The following is a 23,457-nucleotide window of genomic DNA, read 5'->3' as shown; positions in this document are numbered from 1 at the left end:
TTGGTGGAGTGTCAGGGGGCAAAAAGAGGAAGACTTCAGGGAGAGGGACTGGCAGTGGCAGCTACAACGGACTGCAAACAGCCATGATGGGCTGGCACATAACTGCAGTATTTTGTTCTGCTCCAAGTCAAGCAACTCAGCAGCACCTGACAGTGTTTTACCTTGAATTGTCTTGGAAGCCTTTCAAATAATGAGAACTGTATGTTGTGCTTTTGGGGATCAAGTTTGCCCTGCTTTAACTAAAAGCATTGGCTTCGTTATCATCAAACTTTGTATTTTTTGTCATTTTGAATAAGACTTCAAGGAAGAAATCCGTTTTAAGAAACCTGGAAAATGGCAAAAATGAGAGCCTGTTCTGCTGGGTAGTTATTGTCTCCACACTTGTTTGTGCGTTTGCTTGGTTCACTGTATGATGCTACTTAATGGCCAACTAATATACACACTTCCCCTTGGATCCATAGAATATGCACCGGCAAAGGAAATCTGGATAATGTAAATATAAAATATTTGCCCTACAGTAGCAACAGTTTTAAATATAAACTACACCAAATTAAAATTCTCCACAAACCGAAAGCTTGTGGCAAAACGAACTACATCCCTATTTTGATTGGGGGAAGAAATAACATGCCATCATCATCTGGAATTATCTTCAACTTAAATTTTAACCAATGATGCATTTCTTAAATTGGGCATATATGAGAGAGAAGACCCTAAAAACTGCAAAACCGCAAGGCGGCTCAAGCCTGCCTGTGCTTCCCACAAGGCTGGCTGCTCCCCGTTTAAGATTTAATTTTATGAAATCTTATGAGTTGCTGAGTCGGAATGGGCTTGACCAGCGAATTATAAATGATAATTTTCTTACCCTGGGTACTCAGAAATGAAGGACTCCGGGTGGCGTGGTGGGCTAAGCGTTGACAAACAGGTCAGCAGTTGAAACCCACGCAGCTGCTCAGGGCAGTCTACTTCCGGGAAGACGGACCGCCTCCCACACTGTAAGGAGCGGTTCTAGGCCGTTGCCAGGAGAACCGACGCGATGGCAATGACATTGGCTTGGGGTCCTACACCCTGGTCGATTGGTCCGGGACAGCGCACGCACCTCCTCGCCCCACCTCCCGTCCTTCCCGCGAAAGTCGAGAGGGATTCGGCTGGGCGGGGGCGCGCGGCCGGCGTCACTTCCGGTTTCGGGAGTATTTCCGGGTCGTGGGCGCAGCTCTGCAGTTTCTGTGGCTGCTGAAGAGGTGCTCTGTCGGGAAGTGGGCGCCTCCGCTGGGCTTCTGTCCGCTCCGCGGCGGGAAGCGCCTTCCCTACAGGTACTGGGTGCGCTGGGCTCGGAGGGAGGGTCGTGCGGGGCCCGGTCCACCCCGGGCGGGTGCTGCCGCTGGCGCTCTGCAGGGCCCGGGGGCCGGCCGTTACAGACCCACGGTGAGAGCTTGGGATGGGGCCCGGCAGGCGGGCCGGCCCGCGCCGCCACCCACACAGCTGGCGAGCAGCCCCGGGCTTTTGTGCGGTCGCGTACGAGCGAACGCGGTGCATCCAGCGTGCTGGAAGTCGGCCTCCCAACCCTCTTGAGAGCACGCCGCCAATGAAAGGCATTCAGCCTGGGTGCTTGATGGAGAAGTGAGAAGGCTCCCGCACGTCCGGACTGGTAGCCTTGTAAATGAAGTCTCTTAAGCTGCAGAGTGAAGTCGGACTCGCCTCCTGCGCATTGCACAACATCTCAAGTATTTGAAGCCTTCATACGGAATGTTTAACGCTATCAGGTCCTGGAAGTGATTTTAACACACGAATGGAGCAGGGTACAGGATTCTCTTCTTACCTGCTCAGTTGTTTGTCTCCTCTTTGGGGCTTCGCCTTACCCCTATCTCCTTACCCTTGCTTATCTACCCTTCCCGCAACAGATATACACCAGACATCCTTTGTGATGTCTTGCCGTGCTCCGGATTTATCTGGCTCCCACTATAGACCCTGGACTGTTGAGATCTAGTTCACAGTCAGGAATGAAACAGACTAACGTCTCCACCCTTGTGTAACTTGCACTCTCCAGGTAGAGGCACTAAATGAAATCAATGGTGCCTCCAAAAACCGGACCGGGATAAAGATGGTGAGATTGTACTGTAGTGGGCGTCGACGTTGGTGTTTTAAAGGTGGTGGTCAGTTCATGTCTCACTGAGTAGACACTTCTTGACTAATGAGTAGACACTTCTTGACTAGGCTCAGTTTCTGAAAGCTGAATGGAGCTTGAGGTGAGCAAGCAATTTCAGAACAAAGTATGACGGCTCTGTGCCAGGAGTGTGATGGTCGTGTTCAAAGGACGACAAGGAAGCAAGGGGAACCTAACTGATGGGGAAGGTCCTATTGGACAGGCAGGACTCAGACACGAGCACAGTGGAGGGTCTGAGCAGAGTACATACGAGTGCCCTGTCTGAAGCGGTGTTTTAAAAGACCCCCCCACCCCCTGACTGCTGTGATGGGGTTATTGTAGAGCAGCCAGGAAAACCAAGAACCAGCTGGGAAGCACTCATCCAAATGGCAGTCGGAGAAGTTCACTGGTGAAGCCTGCACTGGTGTGTGCCCTTAGGAATCATCTCCAGTAGCATTTAAAGCCACGAGACAATGTCAACGCCAGAGAGCACGTGTAAACAAAAAAAAAAAAAAAACAGGACCAACGACCCTGTCCTATGAAGTTATAGGTTACAATGCAGGATACAGATAATCATTCAGGACATGTTACACAGTTCCTTAAGGGCTGCTAGTAAATGCCCAGAGGCCAGACGACTATTCTGTAGCCTCGGCAGAAAGGTACTGGGCTCCAAACCCTCTGTGAGTCGTCAAATCCAGCTCCCCAAATTAAGTGGCTATAGGCACCCACCTCCACCAGCTAGTCTTTTATCCATAAGCACTCAGCTTTGCTAACCAATAAAGGATCATTGAGAAGGAAGAGCCACGGAGAGCAAAGGCCGACCCAGATAGTATCCCAGGAACCAAGTGAAGGTCCGTGATCAAAGGAAGGGTTTGAGCAGCTGTTTGAGATCCTCAGGTCTAATGAGGATTGAGAACTAGCTGTTAGCAAGGTCTGTGCTGATTTTAACCATCTCTTTCTTTTGAATTCTGTAAGGGGGCAAAAACAGGGAGCTAAGAAAAGAAATTAGGACTCGGGACTTCTAAACCAAAGGGTTTAAAGAATTCGCATTGCAGTTAGGAAAAATGCGTCCAGGTTTTTTTCATTTATTTGTAAGGTGGGAGAAATACCCCTCATTTGTTTGCTATCCATAGAACAGACAGGTGTGATGGCAGGAGAGAAGAAACCATTGAGTTATTGGAGCAGTGTGCTTCCCTGTACGAGGGAGCTTAGTACATCCTGTACAAGTCGAAGAGTTGATTTAGACAAGATCGTGGATTTGCAGATAGCGTGACCGGTAGAAAGGTAATTTTATCTTCGTTCTTATGATCTAACTTTAGTATCCATCGGCCTGAACATTTAAATCAGTGCACTCTATAGATACGTATTACAACCCAGTGAGGAAAATGTTTCATTAACACAATTCCAATTGAAAAAATATTTTAACAGCCATACAGTTAATCCCTCTTTTTCTATCTTTTAACCTGAAAATTACTCTGAATTTTTACATACTGTAAATGTAGTTTAAGCAAAAGACTAAATTGTGAATTTAGTAATAGAAGGTAACCCATTCTTATTTAACAAGAAAGTCCAAAGAACCTACTAACTCTTAGATGAAATGAAAGCATGAATCCTGGAGCTCTTGGAAGAGCGTTCCCAGAAAGAAGAGCCAGTGCCAAGTCCTTGGAGGAAGAACATGCCTATCATGGAGTAATAGCAGGGAAGCAGTGTGACCAGCAGACTGAATGAGGGTCTGGGTAGAATAAGCTGAGGGAGATGGGACGAGGCCTCCCCATAGAGGCCTTGCAAGAATTAGAAGGACTTTTTTTTTCTGTCTAAGATGAGGGGTTGCCACTTAAAGGATTATGGCTCGATCAGTGATCCGATTTTCCTTTTAAGATGAGGGATTGTTCTGAGGGATGGCCGTGCAAGGGTGAAACAGGGAAAGGTGGTGGCTTAATGATAATGCAGTGTAGGGGCAGGTGGTGGTGACAGGAATGGTAGCTGTAGCAGCAGTAGACGCTGTCAGGGTTTGGATATTTTTAGAAGGAAGAGCCGAAAGCATTGCCTGGTGGTAGAATAGACGTGAGTTGGAGGAAGTTAGGCTGCCTAACAGTGTGAGGCAGTGTTACTGGAAGCGCATTTGCTGTCAGTGCCCATGGGTGAGACAGCAGAGCAGGCTTTGCGGAGTAATACCAACCATTTGCGTTTGGGGGAAATGTTCATTTGAGGTGGCTGTTCGATAGATATATCCATGTATTGCCAATTATGCAGTTTCATGTGTGGGTCCGGGGGAGAAGTCAGGGCCGAATATAAACAGGTGGAAATCTTCAGTGCTAACTCTGCAGACCCTTTGTGCCAGAGTGGAATTGCTCAGCTGGATGTGACGGACCTCTCTAGCTGCCCTCAGCTTCTGAGCACTTGCTGAGCACACCTCCCGCGCCAGAGGGCTTAACCATGGCACCACTCGCTCAGGGCTGCTCCCAGCAAATTTATCCTTGGTCGGGGGGGGGGGGGGAATTATGTCCCACAAGCCCCCCCAAAAACCATGTTTCCAAGAAAGTAGAAATGACTTAGTGAACCAAGTGTGACCAATAAGTGTAATGTGAAAACAACTATTTTACTGATGATTAGTCCTCAACTATAGTCTCCTTTCTACTTCTAAACTAAAAGTGGCACAAGGACAAGGATCTCCTTCTTGGCATGCAGTAGAAACGCAGTCAGTGGTTGTTGAATCTCTGTTACTGCCACATTTTGAGCTTATGACCCTCTTGTGTGTTTCTAATCGGTGCCTTCAAATCTGTTCTTCATATTGCGGCCCATTATTCTGATTTTCCTGCCTCACATGTTCAGTGACTGACTTCCTGCTGCCTGCACTGTAAAGTCCGTCCATGCTGTCATTTTAGTCTGTTCATTGTCAGACCCTAATAATGCAAAACCATCTCCAAGTTTACTCATTGTGTTCTTTAAGCCCAGAATGACCTTCCATTGCTTGGCTAGTCTAGCCTTAAAGAGCCAAAGATTTGTTTCAATCAGCTATGTACAGGCAGCCTCCATAGTACTTGATGCACATCTCTACCAGGATTCTGCCTTGATCCTGAACTTAACTTCATATGTCTTATTTTTTCCAGAGTAATAAACTTTGTAGGGTAAGAATATATCATTATTCCTCCCTCCCTGGCATTTACAATGGGGTACCCCCAAGAAAAAATGGAATTTTTTTTCAAAGTTATGTGTTTATATATTTTTTTACAAACAACCTTGTCACCTTCAAAGGATTCTCCATTGCACTTAGTACATTTACGTTTGTCGAATCTGCACTTCCATTCTTGGAAACATTTCTCAAACTCATCTGTTTGGATGGCTGACAGCACCTCCCTCGTTGTTGTTTTCTTCACCTCTTCTGAGTCATCAAATCACTGTCCTTTCATGTCCCTCTTTCACAGAAACTAAAAGAAGTAACACGGTGTGGTCATTTGAGTCAGGTGCATGGGACAAGAGAAGCATGCTGTTTTTGGCCCCAAACTGACGCTCTGAGAGGGCTGCGTGCGCAGGTGCAGGTAACATTGTTGTGGTGGCAAAGCCAGTCCCCTGTCTGCCACCAATCAGGCCTTTTTTGTCACACGCTGTTACGCAATCTTTGATTAAAAGTCTGGCCCGGTGGAACGAACTGCAAAGGCACTACAAGTCGGCAATTTTGTCCGTTCAGAAAGTTGACAGACATCCAGAATGAGGTTTGTCATTCAACATTTCACCTGTTTTGAAACGAGAACCACTGTACACCTGAGTTTTTCCCATGGCGCTGTCTTTGCAAGCTGTGTTCAACATCACAACCGTTTCTGGGGCATTTTCCCAAGCAGCACACAAAGTGTCTCAGCCACGCTGTTCTCGTAAATTGGCCCTCACAAAAAGCAAGGTTAGAGCGAAGCTGCTTTTACGAAAAACGTCGTTGTGACCATAACCCTCCCGGGCAACGTCACTGGGCGCACTAACTCAGATCTAGTGCTCGATGCTCCCCTAGCAGGAAAAATGGCATGCAACGAAAGCTCCACCCAGTGAAGGTGTTTTTGGGGGAGGGTGTGGTACCACCCTGTATGTTGCTATCCACATGGAAAGCACCCCATAAATACTGAATTTCAGGAGAACTGTAAAGTAGTGGGTGGGGGCGTGCAGCTGTGAGCTGGAGAGTGGCTCAGTAACAGTAAATTCGGGATTTGGCTAGAACGGTTTTTAAATGATAAAATCTGCATTTTATCAACTACGTGAAGGCAGACCACTGGCCTCAGACAACCTCTCCATGAATCAGAGTCAGTCTTCAAGAACAAGAAGTGCAGTGTGGCTTGAGGCTGGAGACGGTATACACACATCAGCGTCCTTTCGCCAAGTCCATTCCATCTCTGTGCTGAACAAATAATTGGAGAAGCTGGGCTATGTGAAAAGAATCCGGCATCCGGATTAAGGAGGACTCATGAACAACCTGAGATAGGCAGGGGACTCACCACGGCTCGCCCTTATTGGTGAGGGTCAAATACTGCAGCCATCAGTGTGGATCATGTCTGAACATCGAGTTGATTCTGACTCGGGGACGGAGGCGAACCGGACCATATGCTTCCAGGACTATACCTATGGGAGCGTACAGCCTCCTCTTCTCCCAAGAAGTGGCTGGTGGGTTCTACTGCTGACTTGGTCCTTAACCCACCGCTCACGAGCGCTCCTTCTGAGCATTTGAAAGCAAACCAACAAACCTTATCACGAGAACTGGTGGGAAAATTCCCATTCTTCGGATCAGCCACTGAGGCCCACGGAAGGATCCGTCTAGAAACCAAACAACCTCTGCCCTGGTGATGAAGTGATTACACCTTAGGCTGCTAACCACAGCGTCAGCAGTTTGATACCCCAAATATCTCTAAAGTTTTAAAAAGGAAAGCTGTCACTTGGGTGGTGGCTAAGGTGTGCCTCACCCCCGCCAGTCTTTTTCCCATTCCCTCGTGTGTGCAAAAGCAGGGCCACAAAGATGGAGGATGGAACCAAAATCGACGCCTTTGAAATGTGTTGGTAAAGAGTATCGCATGTGCCATGAGTTCTCAGGAAAACAAACCCATCCAACTGGAAAGCAGTCGGCAGCTCGCTCTTAAAAAGAAGCAAGGTGGTGTGTCTTTGGGCACATCCTTGGGAGAGACCAGTCACTGGAGAAGGACATGCCTGGTAACAGGTTCAGCATAAAAGGGCGAGTCCCCAAAGAGCTGCAGTGACCCGGTGACTGCGGCAATGGGCTCTCAAGCATTGCCATGATGTGGGTGGCACAGGACTCGGCACCGCATCGTCTGTTGTTATATGTAAGGTGGGTTACTGTACATCAGATCTGACTTACTGGCACGCATGGAGTATCAGTGCCTATATCAAAGCCAAAGAAAAAAAATAATTTAAAAATCCTGTCATTCTAAATTAGATTATGATTGCCAATTATTAAAAGTTCCAATAGTATGTGTTAGGGCATATGAAATAGACTATGTTATATACACAATTTAAAGTTACCTTTTTAATATTTTCATATTTTAGGACATCGATGCAAGCCTGAGTAAGAAAAACGACATCTTCCACTCAAGCCATGGCATATCAGTTATACAGAAACACCACTCTGGGAAACAGTCTTCAGGAGAGCCTAGATGAGCTCATACAGGTGGGAGACGGACGAAGCCGGGAACGTGTTACCTAAATGGAACGATCATTACAATTGTCGCGGTTTTTATTAAACAGGAAAATTGAGATTGTTTTACCCCTTATGAATAAGAAGGTATTCATATGCTTGTGTTCTTTGTGCTTCTAGGTAATTTTATAAGTCAATTTTTAAGACTGTAATTGGAATTCTATTTCAATATTTGGGAAATTAGCCTTTATATGTAGATCTGTCATCTAAGAGCATACTTTTTTCCACTTGTTTGGATATTTTTTTATGGACTTTAATAAGATTTACCAGGGTTTTGTTTGTTTAGTTCTGTGTTTTATTTTTTCTCTTAGAAGTAACTGAGTTCTCTCAATTTACTAAATGCTCTTTCTAGACACTGTGGGGGACAAATAGACAACAGCTTCTTCTGGCTTTGTAACGTTACTGCATATTTCCTTTTCAAAATTGTTCTTATATCAAGATACTCCAAAACAAAGTATTTTTAGGTTTCACTTCCTATTTACCATTTATGGCAAAGAAGAATAAGGAATTCTAGTGTAGAGCCCCCTGGTTGATGTCAGTTAAATTTCACAGGTAATCCGCCTGTTTTAAAATTTGTTTCACATCTTCGGTGTTCTTGCCTAAGAAGGCTTACGACCTCTGCTTTTCTCAGTCTCAACAGATCACCCCTCAACTCGCCCTTCAAGTTCTTCTTCAGTTTGATAAGGCTATCAATTCAGCCTTGGCTCAGAGGGTCAGGAACAGAGTCAATTTCAGGGTAAGGACGTTTTCCTAAATCGAGACGCTTACGCCAGTGATCACTCCAACAGTGGGGTTGTTTCTGTGTGGGAGCCTTTCAAATGTATCCGCAACAGGAGGGAAAGTGACTGTGTTACAGTTACTGTATTACTGTGATAACCAGACGGCACTGGAGTTCAAATGGTCTGTGTACTAAGTTCCTCCACCGCAGAAGAAGAGAGGCTTTTAGATTTTGGTTGTTTCGCACATCAGCGTGCGTCTGTTTGGCTGCCCTCCCCGAAGAGTGACTGAGCTTCAGTGCCTGACACCTGAGCTGCTGCCCTGCGGGTGACGGCAGAGCACTCTCTGAGGTCGGCTTGGGTGTTTTCAAACGCTGACCCCCACGCGGGGAGAGTGAGGACAGTCTTGGAAACTCACTGGGACAGTTCTGCCCTGTCCCGTAAGGTCTCTGAGTCGAAATCGACTCGTTAACAGTAAGTTTGTTTTAAGCCTGACCTTCACCCAGCTCAGTCAACTACAAAGTGATTTCTAGAAACTTCCCAGTGCCTCCCCCCTCCTCAACTTCACCCCAGCGTACAAAGATGAGAACTTACAAAGAAGATGCCGGTCTGTTGGCGTGGCCCCTGAGGCGTGGTACAGTCTGCTTTGAACAGACATCCAGAGCTGGGCAGTGCGTCATCAGATGGTTCCGCTTAAATTCCCATCGTAAGAACCATGCAAAAGGAAAAACTCTGCCCAGTCATGATATTGATCGAGTGGTGTAACAGTAAAATAAACGATGACAATAACATCAGTTCATCCTTACACTGTGCTGTGTAACTGTACAAAAGGCATCCAACGGTTTAAAAACATAATCAACCCATGAAAACACCTAAAGGTCACTTACGAAGCTGTTAGGCTTTCCTTTGGTGTTCTCTTTGTTGATACTCTAATGTTACTTTAAAATGCTATGATGAAAAGTAAAAGTAACACTTACTGAAAAAGCATTTGCATCTCATTACATCCCAGTCGATGTCATGGTCCTGCACGTTGGGAGCACAGGTGGTGAAGGGTTAACATTTGCATGTATTTTCTCTCCACGTGACTGTATCTCTTTTATCGGTTTCACACGCCTAAAAATTGATCTGAAATAAAATGTGTCTGTGAGACTTATATTTGACCAGTGAATCGGTGATACTTTTACCATGATGTTTCTAGTAAAATTAGTTTGATTTTGTTATGCCTGGTTTGTCGTTTCAAAACCTGATCCTTTAAACTGACCCATTTTGATAAATAAACTCACAGTGACAGAGGAAATAGGCTCAAGTCAAACTCGCAGACCTAAATAGTCTTCCAGTTGCCTTATTGTAGGCTTCTGCTTTGGATCGTTTCAGTTAAAATTAAAGGTCACTTGACGGGGGCACGTCTTTAGAAGAGTGTCTTTGGTCTGTTGTCCAAATCCTTCCTCAGCTCTGAGCAGGACTCACTCTTCCATTCTTGAGTCTTCTCTTCCCAGTGGCATGCTCCGCTTCCGGCTGCCTTCCGCCAGCCTGGGCCTCTAGTTGCCAGCAAACTCGGCCTCTCTTTGAGTCCACACTATTTTCAAGTGCCTCGTTTTTCCTTGATGTTTACACGGAACACAAAAGATACAGCACATTGATAATACCTGATTTGTCAAAGCCCATTCTTCCCTTGAACCAGATCCAGATCGTATGTTAGCTCTGCTCTGATGACTTCCTCTCTTCCAGTCCTTCCTTGTGCTCCTCAGTTATCCAGGGCCTCCGCGGCCTGGCCTTGACCAGTTTCATTCAGGCTCGTGGCCTTCGTTAACTTTTATCTGTCCTCCCTCCTGTGCTTTGCCCTAAGCTCCGCTGTTATTAGATACCAGGACTTGCCTTGGATCTCAAGCTGAACAAGTTCCAAAGGCAATCTGCCTCCTAACCCAGCTTTTCTATGAATACCTTCTTCCTGGAGCCCAAAACTTGAGAATGACCTTTGATTTGTCTCACTACTCACCACACTAGAGCTGGCTCCTTTTCAAGTAAGCCCTGTCCTGAGTCTGACCCTGCCGCTCCTTGGCTTCAGATCCTTCGCGGGCGTCCAGTGCTCTTAGTGCACGGCAGGCTTTTCCTAGGCTCTCTGTGGTGGTCTTCACCTGAGGGCTTGCTCACACGTTCTCCTCTTGAAACGTGCTCACCCATTCCAGCGCTCGCTCTCCCTTCTCCTGCCCAGTCTCCCTTGACGAACTCTCACTCTTTCTTCTGGACTCAACTGACTCTCCAGAAAACCTTGCCGGCCTTCGGTCCTCCCTTCCCTGAGTGCTCCTTCCGTGCTCCCTGTGCTCAATAGCCCACCCACTCCTTCCTCACCCCGATAAAGTATGCGTTCGCTCTATCAAATGATTTTCCTTACTAAACCAGGCTTAGATGGCAGAGACGGCATTTGACACACCACTGCATCGTACACCCTATCATGGTCTCACATGACCATGGCGTGCATTTATGCTTGCTGCTCCTAGCCATGAGGTGTCATCCAGTTGTGACTGTTAACAGACAACACTCCACGGGGATATGTGTGTAGTTAATGCCGTTTTTGGAAGAGAGGATTGTTTTTTAGGCAGGTGAAATGTCTCAAGACACAGTAAATTTCACAGGGGTTCATTGTATTTTGCTGTCTGTCCTTGCACTTTCACCACATGCTTATCAAAAGCTTTCCGTTCCCCAAACGCTTTTCATTCACTGTGGGATGTCCGTTGCATGGGACAAGGAATGTTAGCCTCGCTCCACAGTTAAAGCAATCCCTGCTTCTACCAAGTGGATGCATCCTCGATGCCCACAGTACACGTTTAGGTGGTGGTGTGGGCCTTCACGTGCCTTTGGGCTCACAGCAGCCCCACATGGCAGAGTTGCGCTGCTCCTTAGGCTTAGCTGGGCGCCCTCGTTCAGGGAGCACATCCCCTGGTCTGTCTTCTTGGGGGCGCTGGGTACGTTCAGACCACCAACCTTTTTGGGTTGCAGCTTGATCACATGCTTCTTTCAGTGAAGATGTAGCTTTTTAAAAACGAACTTTCACAATGTAACCACATGAGGGCAGTAGAAACACAACCTCAAGTTTTCCCTCTGCTTGTCTGCAGATTTCAGGTAAGTAATTGGCAGTCTCTTTACAGTGCTGAAAGTTGACCGCTAACTAAAATATTTTTCCACTCTTCCCTTAGTAAACTTCTCCAGGGTTTGTTTTTATGTTGTTTTAAAAGATGCTATGATTGAATTAAGAACTCTTAAACATTAAATAAGCATATATTTACTGTTCAGAATTATTGACATATGGTAGCTGGGTTCTCTAAATTAATATGCTTTGGGGGGAAATGACTCTTGATGGTGTGTCTACATGTTTTGTTTTAAAGGGCTCTCTAAATACGTACAGATTCTGCGATAATGTGTGGACTTTTGTTTTGAATGATGTTGAATTCAGAGAGGTGACAGAGCTTATTAAAGTGGATAAAGTGAAAATTGTAGCCTGTGATGGTAAAAGTAAGTGTTCATCTAATTACTGTGAAAGCCAAACTACTTGACATGTTGTTCTAAAGCGTTGGGGAATCTGTATCTGAAAAGCCTCCCGTCTGGAAAGGTGCCATCCTCTCAGCTGGAGTCGCACTTCAGACCTCAGACGGCTCCTTGCACTAAACACGCTTCCGGGTCGCCGCTAGATTGTGTGAGGACGGCCAGAAGCACAAACGTAAACTGTCCTCGTTTCAGTTACGGATACCCAGTGCTCAATCTGCCTTTCCCAGCCACCTTTTTCTGTAAGGAAGCATTGATGGAGTTTGACTGTATATCCTGTGGCATCTTAGATTTAAAAACAAACTACCTAAAAGCGGGTAGTCGTTAACTGTCAATAAAAGCCTTCTCGCTGTAGTAGTGGCTAGCCTGTCTGTTGCGTTGGTGCAGATGTCGCCTCCACAACAGACCCAGGAGCTTGGTCCCAAGGCCGTAGCAGCTTTGGACATAGGCATCCCTGCTTCCTGTTCCATAGGTAGTTGTTTCTGCTTTGCTAATTTTAAATTTTAATATACAGAGAAGTTTCTGAAAGTTCGTGGGGGGGAAATCACATTATCTTTTCATTCCATTTTTCCATGAAACTTTGGAAGCTCCTTCGTATACTTTAGTTTCTGAACATGTTGTGTCAAAGGCACATCTGTTCCTGACAATAGAGAAAGACTCGTTTTCCTGCAAAACGGGGGTTTTTAAGAGGAAAACAAATGTAGAAAGCCCTTATTTCTAAGATGATTCACTTTTTTGTGCATATGAATTGGTATTCAAACGGAATAGCGAATCATTGAAGAAGAGTAGAGCACAGAAAAGCGCACAACAGAAAAATCCTACGCAGCACCTTAACCACTTGTACTATTGTATTGTATAACCTTCTAGTCTTCTAGGTGTGCTCCTGTAAAGCAATGTCTGTTTGTGTAGGCCCGCATTTCTAAGCTTTCCATTGTTCACATACAAGACATTAACGATTCTTCTTAAACGTCATCGCAATGACTCTACGAAGTTAGACATTTAGCCCCTCTTAAAGAAAGTCTGTTCCACATGTCAGAAAGTCTCAACAGTTATACTCGTCCCTGGCACACGCAATCAGTCAGAGAACTTCGAGATATTTCAGTCATCGGGTACTGGGTCTTTCGGTCATTTTGACGAGGACAGCGTTTCAGGGGAAAGTGGGTGCAGACAGTCGCAAACACGCTGAGTGGCATTGGAGCAGCCGCGTAAAGGCAGGCCCTGAGAGTCTGCCCTCTATTAAACATGTAAGCTTCTTGTATTTCCCAGCGTACAGGAGGAGTTGTAAATCCTCCTGCCTGATCTCAGGGGCTCGAGAAAAGCCTCGCTTGTGTGCTTTCTCTCTGTGGCAGCACAAAAGCATGCGATCTCAGAAAATTTCCTCCAAATTACAATCAAAATGGTTTGGCATTTACAGACAGGTGTGTTTGAATCATTAAGAAAATACTACGTGATGCCCAATGAATGAAGCGCTGCTATAAAGTGAGCTCGTTTTGTTCCCAAAGTCACCTGTCTGCTCTAAAGCTGGGTTCCTAAGAGAGAGACGAGAACTGGGCTCTCTGCGATACCAGGACCTATCTTTAAATCCTCTTCTCCTTGTTCGCTGTGGCTCTCTCGTGATATAAAATAGGGCAGAGGAGGCTAGAAGGCTTGGACCCCACAGGGTTCCACAGCAGTTACATAAAGACATGTCGTACGACTGGAGTTTCCTCGCACATAGAGGTAGAGAGGCGAGCACTGTCGTTTCACCTCTGCCCTGAGGATTATTGCAGTTCCTGGGCTGTTTTTGTCTTGCTTCTCCCTGGAACTTTGCCCCCTCTTTTGCCCTACCCCTCAAGCCACTGCCACTCCTAGTCCCCATTGTGTGTATGTGTGTGTTTAAATGCAGTCTTCAAATATTTCCATGGAAAACGAAACCGCGCCTTGAGCTTATTTTGTCTTCTGTTCTCTAGATACCGGCTCCAGCACTACAGAATGAATAAAGAGAACGGGCTTGGCCTGGCCGTCTTCTCTTGTTTGTCGCTTTTTGCGGAGAAGCATAGAAGAGACTTTTAATTTATTCTAGCAGTGCAGAAATGACTACGCTGTGCTGCGCTGGCCCAGAATCCCCCTAGAAAGAAGCTTAGAGCTGTAGCCTCTTACCTTTACCAGACAGCATGGAAACACTGAGCTTTTTTTAATGACAAATCAGAAGTTGTTGCCTTCCTACAAGCGTTCTGTAATAAACTCATTTTAAACCGTGAATTGAGTAATAACTGGTGGGGCAATGTGAGGATGTTGGATAAGCATTTCTGTACTCTGATTGTGATAAAATATATACAATCCAGTGATCTTATTTACACTCACCATTTTCAAAAGTTTTACATCTTCCCACACAGGAACTCAATGCCCCTTAAAAACTCCCCTACTGTCATACGCACACACGCTCACTCGACTCCTGGTGGCCATTAATAGAATTGTCTCTGCATTTGCCTAGTTATTAACAAGCATTCTGAGCATCATGGTCTTTGCAAAGGACATTAGGAAAATTTGTTCATTTCAGTAGCCATGCTAGTTTCCTCAATTGATGACGTCAGTAAAGACGAAAGTACTGTTTTACTTGGAAAAAGTTTTTGAAGTACAAAAACGTACACAGATTGCTGCTGGGACTAGAGCACTGTTAAAAAGGAGTTGGCACTTTCTTTGCAAATTGGAACTAGAAATAGCAGATGGTCAAGCCTTCTCACTACTGGCCGGATAACATGGAGAAATAGGAGCCAGGACATTCATGCACGTTCATCACAACACTGTTCACAAAACCTGTTGGAGACAACCTGAATGCCAATCCACGGAAGCGTGGTTAAACCAAGTAACAGAAGAATAACAAATCCACAGAACCACATACGGATGAATGTGGAGGACCTGCTGAGTGAACTGTCAGTCACACAAAGATGAGTATGAAATTACTGTGGTGAACAGTCAAGATTTTTGCACTGAAACATTTAAAGTATAACAAAACTTGAAAAAAAGCCTTTAGACAACTTCTATAGCCAGGGAAAATTAAAAACCTATTCCCAACATAAAATGTGCGTTTATGTGATATGTAAATTCTTTTTTAATTAGCCACTCTAGTTTATATTCCTAGATTCCCAAAATTCTTATATCTGCTCCCATTTCAGAAAAAAATTACTCCATACTCCCCTTGTACTCTGTGTAGCCCATAATCTGCAGAGAAGTGTATCTGCGTTCACCGCTGCCTGCATTGTAACACCCACAGGAGAGAGGATGCCCCGCTTTAGGGGACACTGTTCTATAGCATGATTGTTCCTTTGAATTAAAAGCCCTGCTAAATGTTGCACTCTTATTTATGTACTTAAGGAAAAGTTCTCCTTATTTACTAATCGAAGTTAGCTGATGATCTCAAAGCAGGAGAATGTCAGTCACCAGGCGATTTTAGCACCAGACAGTAGGGCAATCAAGACCAACTTGTTAATGGAAGCTGGCCGGTCGTTTAGTAAGACTAGGCTATTGGCATTCCCATCCTGTGGTCAACCCCAATTCAACTTTAGTTCAGGATGCTTAGGAAGGGTCGCTTTTTTATGTTGACAGATTATGCAGTTCAGCACAATAGCTCCTCATAAACCTATTAAAATGAAGTTGTGGGTTTTTTTATGTTGTGTTTAGTCCCCTTTTTTCAAGTTCAAAAATCATGTTGATTGTGATCAAAGCTAAAGTCTGACCTGAAGCTGGAGGAAAGTGAACGTTATTTTATGTAAGGAAGCATTGTTCTAGCTCATAACCCTGAAAAAAAATTGAGCCTTGACTTTGCCAAAGGTCATGCAGAAGTTTATGTAGGGGAGGAGAGAGGGGGGAAAAGCTGATACCAAGTACTGCTGCAGTAGAAAGCAAATGTTTACAAAATAATGGCAACTTGTATACAAATATGCTTGTTGCAATTGATGTATGGATTGTAAGAGCCCCCAATAAAATGATTAAAGAAAAAATTAGTAAAGTAGAAAGAAAAGATAACATGGATTTTTTAAATTTTCTTCTTTTGCATCAACTTAAACCTGTAACAAGTTACATCTGAACAGGATCTAGTTTGAGGCACTAAGGAGAAGCTAGGAGTTTGAAAAGAGCCCCTAGCACAGTGGTTCTCAACCTGTGGGTTGCGACCTCTTTGGGGGTCGGAAGACCATTTCACAGCGGTTGCCCAACTCATAACAGTAGCGAAATTGCAGTTATGAAATAGCAACGAAAATAATTTTATGGTTGGGGCGGGGACCACAACTTGAGCTGTATTGAAGGGTCACGGCATTAGGAAGGTTGAGAACCACTGCCCTGGCAGAATAATATATATTCTGTTTAAAGTAAAAGCAAACATCAAATTTATTGTCATTTTTCGGTGGAAGAATAATGAAGAGCATTGACGCTTTACCAAAAGCTTATGGGAACAATGTCCCGACCTGGCATTTCACACGTGGATAACTCATTATAAGGCACAAGATATTGAAGATAAAATACATAGTGACAAACTAATTTGTGAGGGAAAAATCTCGTTCTTGCCATCATTGAAGAGGACCAGCAATTAACAGAAACAATAGCCAACACCGTATTTATCACTATGGGTTCAGCTTACAGAAAATAGAGCTGACCAAAGTGTCCACTGGATGGGTGTGGAAGCTTGCACCCAAGATCAGCTACAAATTCAGAATGGGGCTTTCAATGGAAATTTTAAACAAGTGAAATCAAGATCTTGAAGCATTTATTGGAAGAGTTGTAATGAGATGAAATGTGATTGTAAAATCCTGAACACAAAGTACAGTCGTTGATACAAATGGGTGGAAGTGGTTCGATCAAAGCAGAAGTAGATCAGCCAAGAACAACAGTCATGGAAACAGGTTTTTGGGACATGGAAGAGCGGAATAGAAATTTTTATGACAAAATAATTTATAAATTATCAAGGATTCATGTGGGAGGGAGGAGTGTGGAGAGGGGGAAAATGAGGACCTAATGCAAAGCGCTTAAGTGGAGAGCAAATGTTTTGAGAATGATGAGGGCAGGCAATGAATGTACAGATGTGTTTTGCACAATTGATGTATGTATGGATGTGATAAGAGTTGTACGAGCCCCCAATAAAATGATTTTTAAAAAAATTTTTAAGAGCAGCTCCAGAAGAAAAGAGTAAAGTAGTATAATGAAGTTTGCCAAGATGGGAAGTTAAGAAGCCAAAAGGGAGTAACATGCTCAAGTTGAAAGAATGGGAAGAAAGCTTCAGGCTTCAGTTGGTAATCCTGAAGGGGACTATGGGCAAAATATTGAATGAAGTAGAAAGAGCCAAAAGTAGATAGAATAGTCACTTTACTGAAAAGAACTGGTCAACATTCAACCGTTTCAAGAGGTAGCATATGATCAGGAACCAATGATCGTGAAGGAGGAAGTCCAAGCTGCACCGAAAGCATTAGCAAAAACAAGGCTCCAGGAATTGTCGGAAGCACTAGAAGTACTCATCCAACCATGCCAGTGGTTCCCCACCTTCCTAATGCCGCAACCCTTTCATACAGTTCTTCATGTTGTGGTGACCCCCAACCATAAAATTATGTTCGTTGTTCCTTTATCACTGTCATTTTGCTACTGTTAGGAATCGTAATGAAAATACCTGCTATACGGGATGTATTAGGCGGTGCCTCTGAAAGGCTCATTTCGACTCCCAAAAGGGTCGCAACTCACAGGTTAAGAACTGCTGGACTATGCCAAGAAATTTGGAAGACCTGGCCAACCAACGAAGAGATCCATATGTGTTCCCATTCCAAAGAAAGGTCACCCAACAGAACGTGGAAATTATCAAATATCATTAATATCACATGCAAGTAAAATTTTGCTGAAATAAATCAATCATGGTTGCAGAAGTACATCAACTGGAGCTGCCGGACATTCAAGCTGGATTCAGAAGACATGGAACAAAGGATATCATTGCTAAAGTCAGATGAATCTTGGCTGAAAGCAGAACATTCTAAAGAAGTTTTCTTTGTGTTTTATTGACTAGGCAAAGACATCTGTTTGGATTACAAACTAGGAATAACATTGAGAAGAACAGGAGTTCCAGAGCATTTCATTTTGCTCATGTGGAACCTGTACCTGGGCCAAGAGGCTGTTGCGTGAATGAAGCAGGGGAAATACAACACGGTTTACAATCAGGAAACGTGATTCAGAATTGTATCTCTCATCATATTTATTCACTCTGTGTGCTCAGCAAATAATCTGAGAAGCTGGATTATATGAAGAAGAACTTGACATCAGGATTAGAGAGAGACATCAACAACCTTGCTTGCTGCAAGCAATGACTGGATAGACTTGCTAATGAAGATGAAGGACTGCAGCCCTCATGGATTTCAACTCATGTAAAGAAAACAAAGATTTTCACAACTAATCCAATAGCCAACTTCATGCTAAATGGAGAAAGGACACAGCAAGGATTTCATTTTACTTGGATCCACAGTCCGTGCTCTTAGAAGTCCAAAAAGAATCCATCAAGAGATTGCATTTGGGCACATCTGCTCGGCAAGACCTCTTGAAAGGGACAAGGATGTCACTTGGAGGACTAAGGTGCACCTGACCCAGGCCATGGTATTTGCATTCACCTCACGCCCATGTGGAGGTTGGACAATGAATAAGAGAGATGGAAGAACTAATTAATTTGAATTGTGTTAGCCAAGAATATTGAAGATGCTGTGGACTACTAGAAGAGAAAAATCTTGGTAAGCATATAACCAGAATGCCTCCTCGAAGCCAGTAGTTCTAGACTGTCTCACATAGTTTGGACAGGTTGTTAGAAGAGGCCAGTCCCTGGAAAAGGCCACCATGCTTGGTAAAATAGAGTCGTCGCAGAAGAAGAAGAAGGATTCAATGGATTGGAAGAGTGGCCGCAACAATGGGCTCAAGTATAGTCATTGTGAGGATGGTGCAGTGCTAGTTCTATTGTGCTAGGCTCACTATGAATCCGAACTGGTTCAACAGCCCCTAACAACAAGGCATTCTGCTTGTTGATTTTCTAGAGAGCCAAAGAAGATACCTTCTACTTAGAGAGTTTTGAAAACTTCAAAGTTTTAGCAGAAAAACTTCACCAGAGTCCAGCAGACAATGCTCTTGCTTATTCTTCCCATCCAAGGCAAATTTGTAAGCGTTTCTATGGGAAATCAGACCTCCACCTCACAGTCCTGATGGGTTTCTGCTGACCTTGTTTCCTAATCTTAGAAATTCTTTTACTGGGCACCAGTGATATGGTTTAGTTCCCAGGACCCCCAGTTCTGAAGTTTCATTCTGTAACTAGAATTTGTATTAGTTGTAATTATTCAAAATGAAATACTTTTTAAGGTTCAACATAATGGCTAGGAGGCAAGTCTGTAGAGTAGTGGAATGTAGAAATTAGAATGATTATTTCTTAGAAATACGTCATTCTGTGAATAATTACACTCACTGAAATCTCACAAAAGTATACTCAACCCAAAACTCTCTGCCATCAGGTTGATTGTGGCTCATGGGGACCCTGTAGGACAGGATAAACCCATTCCTTGAGGATTTCTGAGACTAATCTTTAAGGCAGGAGAAAGCCTCATCCTTGTGGAGTGGCTGGTGGTCTTGAAATAATGACCTTGCAGGTAGCAAGCAGCCCAACACATAATCTACCATGCCACCAAAGCGCCTCAGAGAGAAATATAGGGCAAAAGCAAGCAGTATATTGGCCAATAGGTGGTTAAGTGTCTTAGAGTAATGGTTAACTGGCTTAGCCTACAGGGTGCAATCGTGACCTCCTATGGTGTCACTCAAGTGTACCCTTGCCGTGCATGACTCAGAAGAACACCAACTCTCATCCTTGAAATCCAATCTGTAACCGTTTCCCATGTTCGCGGCCTAGCTTTCACTGCTTACCGTCACATAGCCTGCTCCACTTGAGTTTGAGAAAATCAAACCTGGATCTAAGGTTCCTCTTTTTGTCTTGGGGTATCCTAGTTTCTTTTCTATCCCAGTTAATTCCTATTCAGACTTAAAAATTTCAGCCCAGCTATATCTCTGAGGCATATTGACCTCCTAAAAAGGAATTGTGGTACATGACAAAAAATAGATGTCTATAATGTTTTAATATATGTGTATCAGGAATATGTACTTTTTAAAGAACAGAGCAGAGATCAGTGCATGTTTCTCCTAAAAGAGAGTGTGTTATACTTTATTGAATTATTATTTTGTATTGCTGACAACCTTTGAATAACATTAACTCTTAAAAGTTAAAAAATTAGCTTTATAATTAAAATTAGCTCTATAATTAAAATTAGCTTTATAATTCAAACAAAAAGTGAATTTTGCCTACATATTTTTTCAATTTTATATTCTCACTGCATTTTTTTTAATTTAAGGAGAATATTAAGTCTACACAGGACCAGGGTAAGACAACTCCAGGACCCAACCTCCAGATGAGGGCGGTCTGAATGGTGTCCTCAGTGAAAAGCATTAACTCGTGGACACAGACTGGACAGTTGCTGACCAGAGTAGAACTGTCAGATGCAGCTCGATCCAGACTTTCCTGCTAACTGCACTTCTGCTACCTTCGGGCGACTTGCACTGAGATTTACTCACCGTGCTGAGCTGGAGGCCATTTCTATGAGAGAGCAGGTTTTTGTTTGGTCTAATTAAACTCAGGTGTTTCTGGGACTCATTCAGGTAAGCAGTGTGGAATGCTTAGGATCTGTAATATCTTCCACCTGTCACAACTAGCTTTTATACTCAGGCAAGCTACCGCACATGCCTCTGGTTTTGCCTGGGTAGAGATGCATATGTCAAAAGCTGACCCTTTGTCCTGTCGGTTTTAATAACTTCCATGGGCACCACACGACAGACACTTCAAGTCGAGACAGCCTAATCTTCCCATTGTGTTGCTCAGGCGTTACTGGAATTACAGCGAGGGGTCACTGCGAGACCTTATACCACTTCATACTCTCCCACGAGGCCGTAAATCATAAATGTATCTGTTGTCAGAACTAAGAATGAAAACTGGTCTTTTTGTGATCATGCACAGTGACCTCTAGAGACACAGCCAAATGCTTTTCCACGGTGAGGTTTCCCAAGAATGTGGGCATCAGGGTGTCCAGCAGATTAGCACTCGGAGCATTGACATCCGTCAGTGTCCAGCCACTCCCTCTTGCCTAAAGGCCATTTGATACAGGTGGTAAGAAAAGAGAATTTCATTTCAGAGGATGGCGCCAGCTTTGTTAGGCAATTGTGCTACAGAAGTTAATCTTCGAATTGAGGTAATATGGTGTATAGCTAATATGGTGTATTGCCAAGAAGAATGTGTTGCTGTCGAGAATGACTCAGTGCAAAACGAAGCTCGACATCTTTAGGCAGTAGGGAAGCGCAACTCAAAATTGGAATATCAGTTCACACCCACGGGAATGACTGTTTGAAAAGAGATGAAATGTTTGGGTGTGGAAATCTTCGTGTATTGTTCGTGGGAATGTAAAATGGTGCCGTCGTTTGGAGAAGTCTGGCATATCCTCAAAAAATGAGACATGGAATTTAAATAAAAGCAAAGAGCAATTCATCCTCATTGGCTCGATTCTCATAGCGACCCTATAGGACAGAGTAGACCTGCCCCTGTGGGTCTCCAACCAATCCCCAGGAGAAAAATGAGGCTTTCTGCTCCCAGAAAGATTTACAGCCTTGGAAACCCAAAGAAGCCATTCTGCTGTCCTATAGGGTCACTATAAATCAGGTTTCACTCAATGGCGGTGAGCTTGGGGGGAGCTTTGGGACCAGCCTCCACATCAACTTCTGGTCACATAATGAGACTCACAGACCAGAGACTCAAAACTGCATGAAACCTCAAGGTGATCTAATGACTCAATCTCTTTATTCAATACACAAGTAAATAGGGTTTTCATTGACTGGTTTTCAACATATCTCCAGGCTTTTCTTCCTAGTCTTCCTTGCTGTGCAAGCTCTGCTCAGAGCTGTTCAGCAGCACAGCTACCTGTAAGGCTCCACGGATGGGTGGAGGGTACTTTTGTCCTCCCTGGATTGCCCAGGAACGGAAGCCTGGTGTTTCACAGAGAAGGCAAACATTCTCCCACCGTCCAGTGGTTACATATATTATGTTCATATTTGAAAATCCTCTTTCCACTTCTGCAAACTTTCAGCAATTGTTCCGACAACTTTTTTTTAGCTCTTTGAAGTCTTTCTGGAATTGCATAATTCATTCATAATCTTTCATGGGAGTTTGGGGCATAACACAGAGCTTAAACAAAGGATAGTGTGTTTGGTTCGTTTGGCACCTTTTCTTTTTATGTTACATGTTTGTTGACTGAAGTAACATGTGAAGGTATAAAAATGTATTCAACCAAAAGTATGACAAGTTTTATTAAATGAACCAATAAATATGACAAGCATAGTTCTGTCCACTTTTTTAGACCTATGGACAAAGTGAACATTACTTACGAGCGCTAAGAAGAAGCTGTTGGTGCAGATTAATGTTACCGAAGAGTAAGGAGTTGCAGTCAATTAAGCCAACCGTCCTCCTTCCTGTGGGGGCCAGTGTGCAATGGCTGCAAACAGCAAGCCTCCTCAGTAGTGTATGCAGCCTACTGGCATGTAGAGGCTGTGCTAAGGGACCTTGCAGACAACCCTTTGCTGCTCTTCGATGGCTCTGGCCTGGCTAATTTCTGCGGCCCTGACCTAGACTCCAAACTGGGATGAGATGTGCTTTAGGGAGACCCCAAGGCAGAGTGGCTAAACTCCACACTGGTCAGGTCATCATGCTCATCCACACCAAGCTTCAAACCAAGGAGCAAGTGATTGAGGCTTTATGAAGGGCCAAGTTCAAGTTCCCTGGGAAGCAGAAGATCCACATCTCCAAGAAATGGAACTTCACCAAGTTTAATGCGGATAAATTTGAGATGGTGACTGAGAAGCACCTCATCCAGGATACCTGCCAAGTCAAATACACCCCCAACCATGGCCCATTGGGCAAAGGGTGGGTCCTGCTTTCATGGAGGCCTGGGAAGCCCTGGGCCCTGCCTCACCTGTGCCCGCCAAATAAATTGAACTTCCTGGGGGTGCAGGGGAGAGTAAAGAGTATGCTATGGGCATGAAATGTCAAGCAAAGTGTTATAAAAGTAAGAAATGTAAATTTGTGCTTTTCACCTTGGGCAGCTTCTCAGCAACCCAACATAGAGAGAACCCTCATGTCACGTGCCATTTCAATGACTGCTTGCTGAACTCAACACCACCACCACCAAAATAGGAGCCGGCTGAAACTCACTGCTGGCACCAAGACCCCACTCATCTACTCTCCCTGCCATTGAGTTGATACTGACTCACAGTGACCCTATAGGACGAGGTAGAACTAG

At 44.3% G+C, this 23,457-nt stretch overlaps 1 protein-coding gene and 1 non-coding gene across 4 annotated transcripts; both read left to right on the top strand.

Annotated features, from left to right (window-relative positions):
* The first annotated feature begins 1,164 nt into the window (after positions 1-1,164).
* GTF2A2 (general transcription factor IIA subunit 2) lies at positions 1,165-14,356 on the top strand. 3 transcript variants are annotated; one of them, XM_075530813.1, is made up of 5 exons: positions 1,165-1,310; positions 7,679-7,799; positions 8,458-8,562; positions 11,926-12,052; positions 14,032-14,353. In XM_075530813.1, the coding sequence occupies exons 2-5, from the start codon at positions 7,728-7,730 to the stop codon at positions 14,055-14,057; spliced, it is 330 nt and encodes a 109-aa protein (XP_075386928.1). In that variant the 5' UTR covers positions 1,165-1,310; positions 7,679-7,727; the 3' UTR covers positions 14,058-14,353. The 3 variants fall into 3 exon arrangements, with proteins under 3 accessions (XP_075386928.1, XP_075386930.1, XP_075386927.1); XM_075530815.1 differs by lacking the exon at positions 1,165-1,310 and adding an exon at positions 5,574-5,679; XM_075530812.1 differs by lacking the exon at positions 1,165-1,310 and having other exon boundaries at positions 7,775-7,913; positions 14,032-14,356.
* An 8,243-nt stretch (positions 14,357-22,599) lies between these two features.
* Positions 22,600-22,733, top strand: LOC142427076 (small nucleolar RNA SNORA70). The gene has a single exon (XR_012779905.1). It is a non-coding gene; the product is annotated as a small nucleolar RNA SNORA70 (small nucleolar RNA).
* The last annotated feature ends 724 nt before the right edge of the window (positions 22,734-23,457 follow it).

This window comes from Tenrec ecaudatus, chromosome 14, assembly GCF_050624435.1.
Source record: "Tenrec ecaudatus isolate mTenEca1 chromosome 14, mTenEca1.hap1, whole genome shotgun sequence".
NCBI lineage: Eukaryota > Metazoa > Chordata > Mammalia > Afrosoricida > Tenrecidae > Tenrec > Tenrec ecaudatus.
The sequence above is the reverse complement of the archived record's forward strand: the minus strand, read 5'-3'. Positions and strand labels throughout refer to the sequence as shown.

Excerpts from the sequence above, each read along its gene's own strand:
- GTF2A2 (XM_075530812.1), top strand. The coding sequence starts at position 7,836 with ATGGAACGATCATTACAATTGTCGCGGTTTTTATTAAACAGGAAAATT. Across the intron at positions 8,563-11,925 it reads GGAACAGAGTCAATTTCAGG|GGCTCTCTAAATACGTACAG; the intron begins GTAAGGACGTTT and ends TTTGTTTTAAAG. Across the intron at positions 12,053-14,031 it reads TGTAGCCTGTGATGGTAAAA|ATACCGGCTCCAGCACTACA; the intron begins GTAAGTGTTCAT and ends TCTGTTCTCTAG.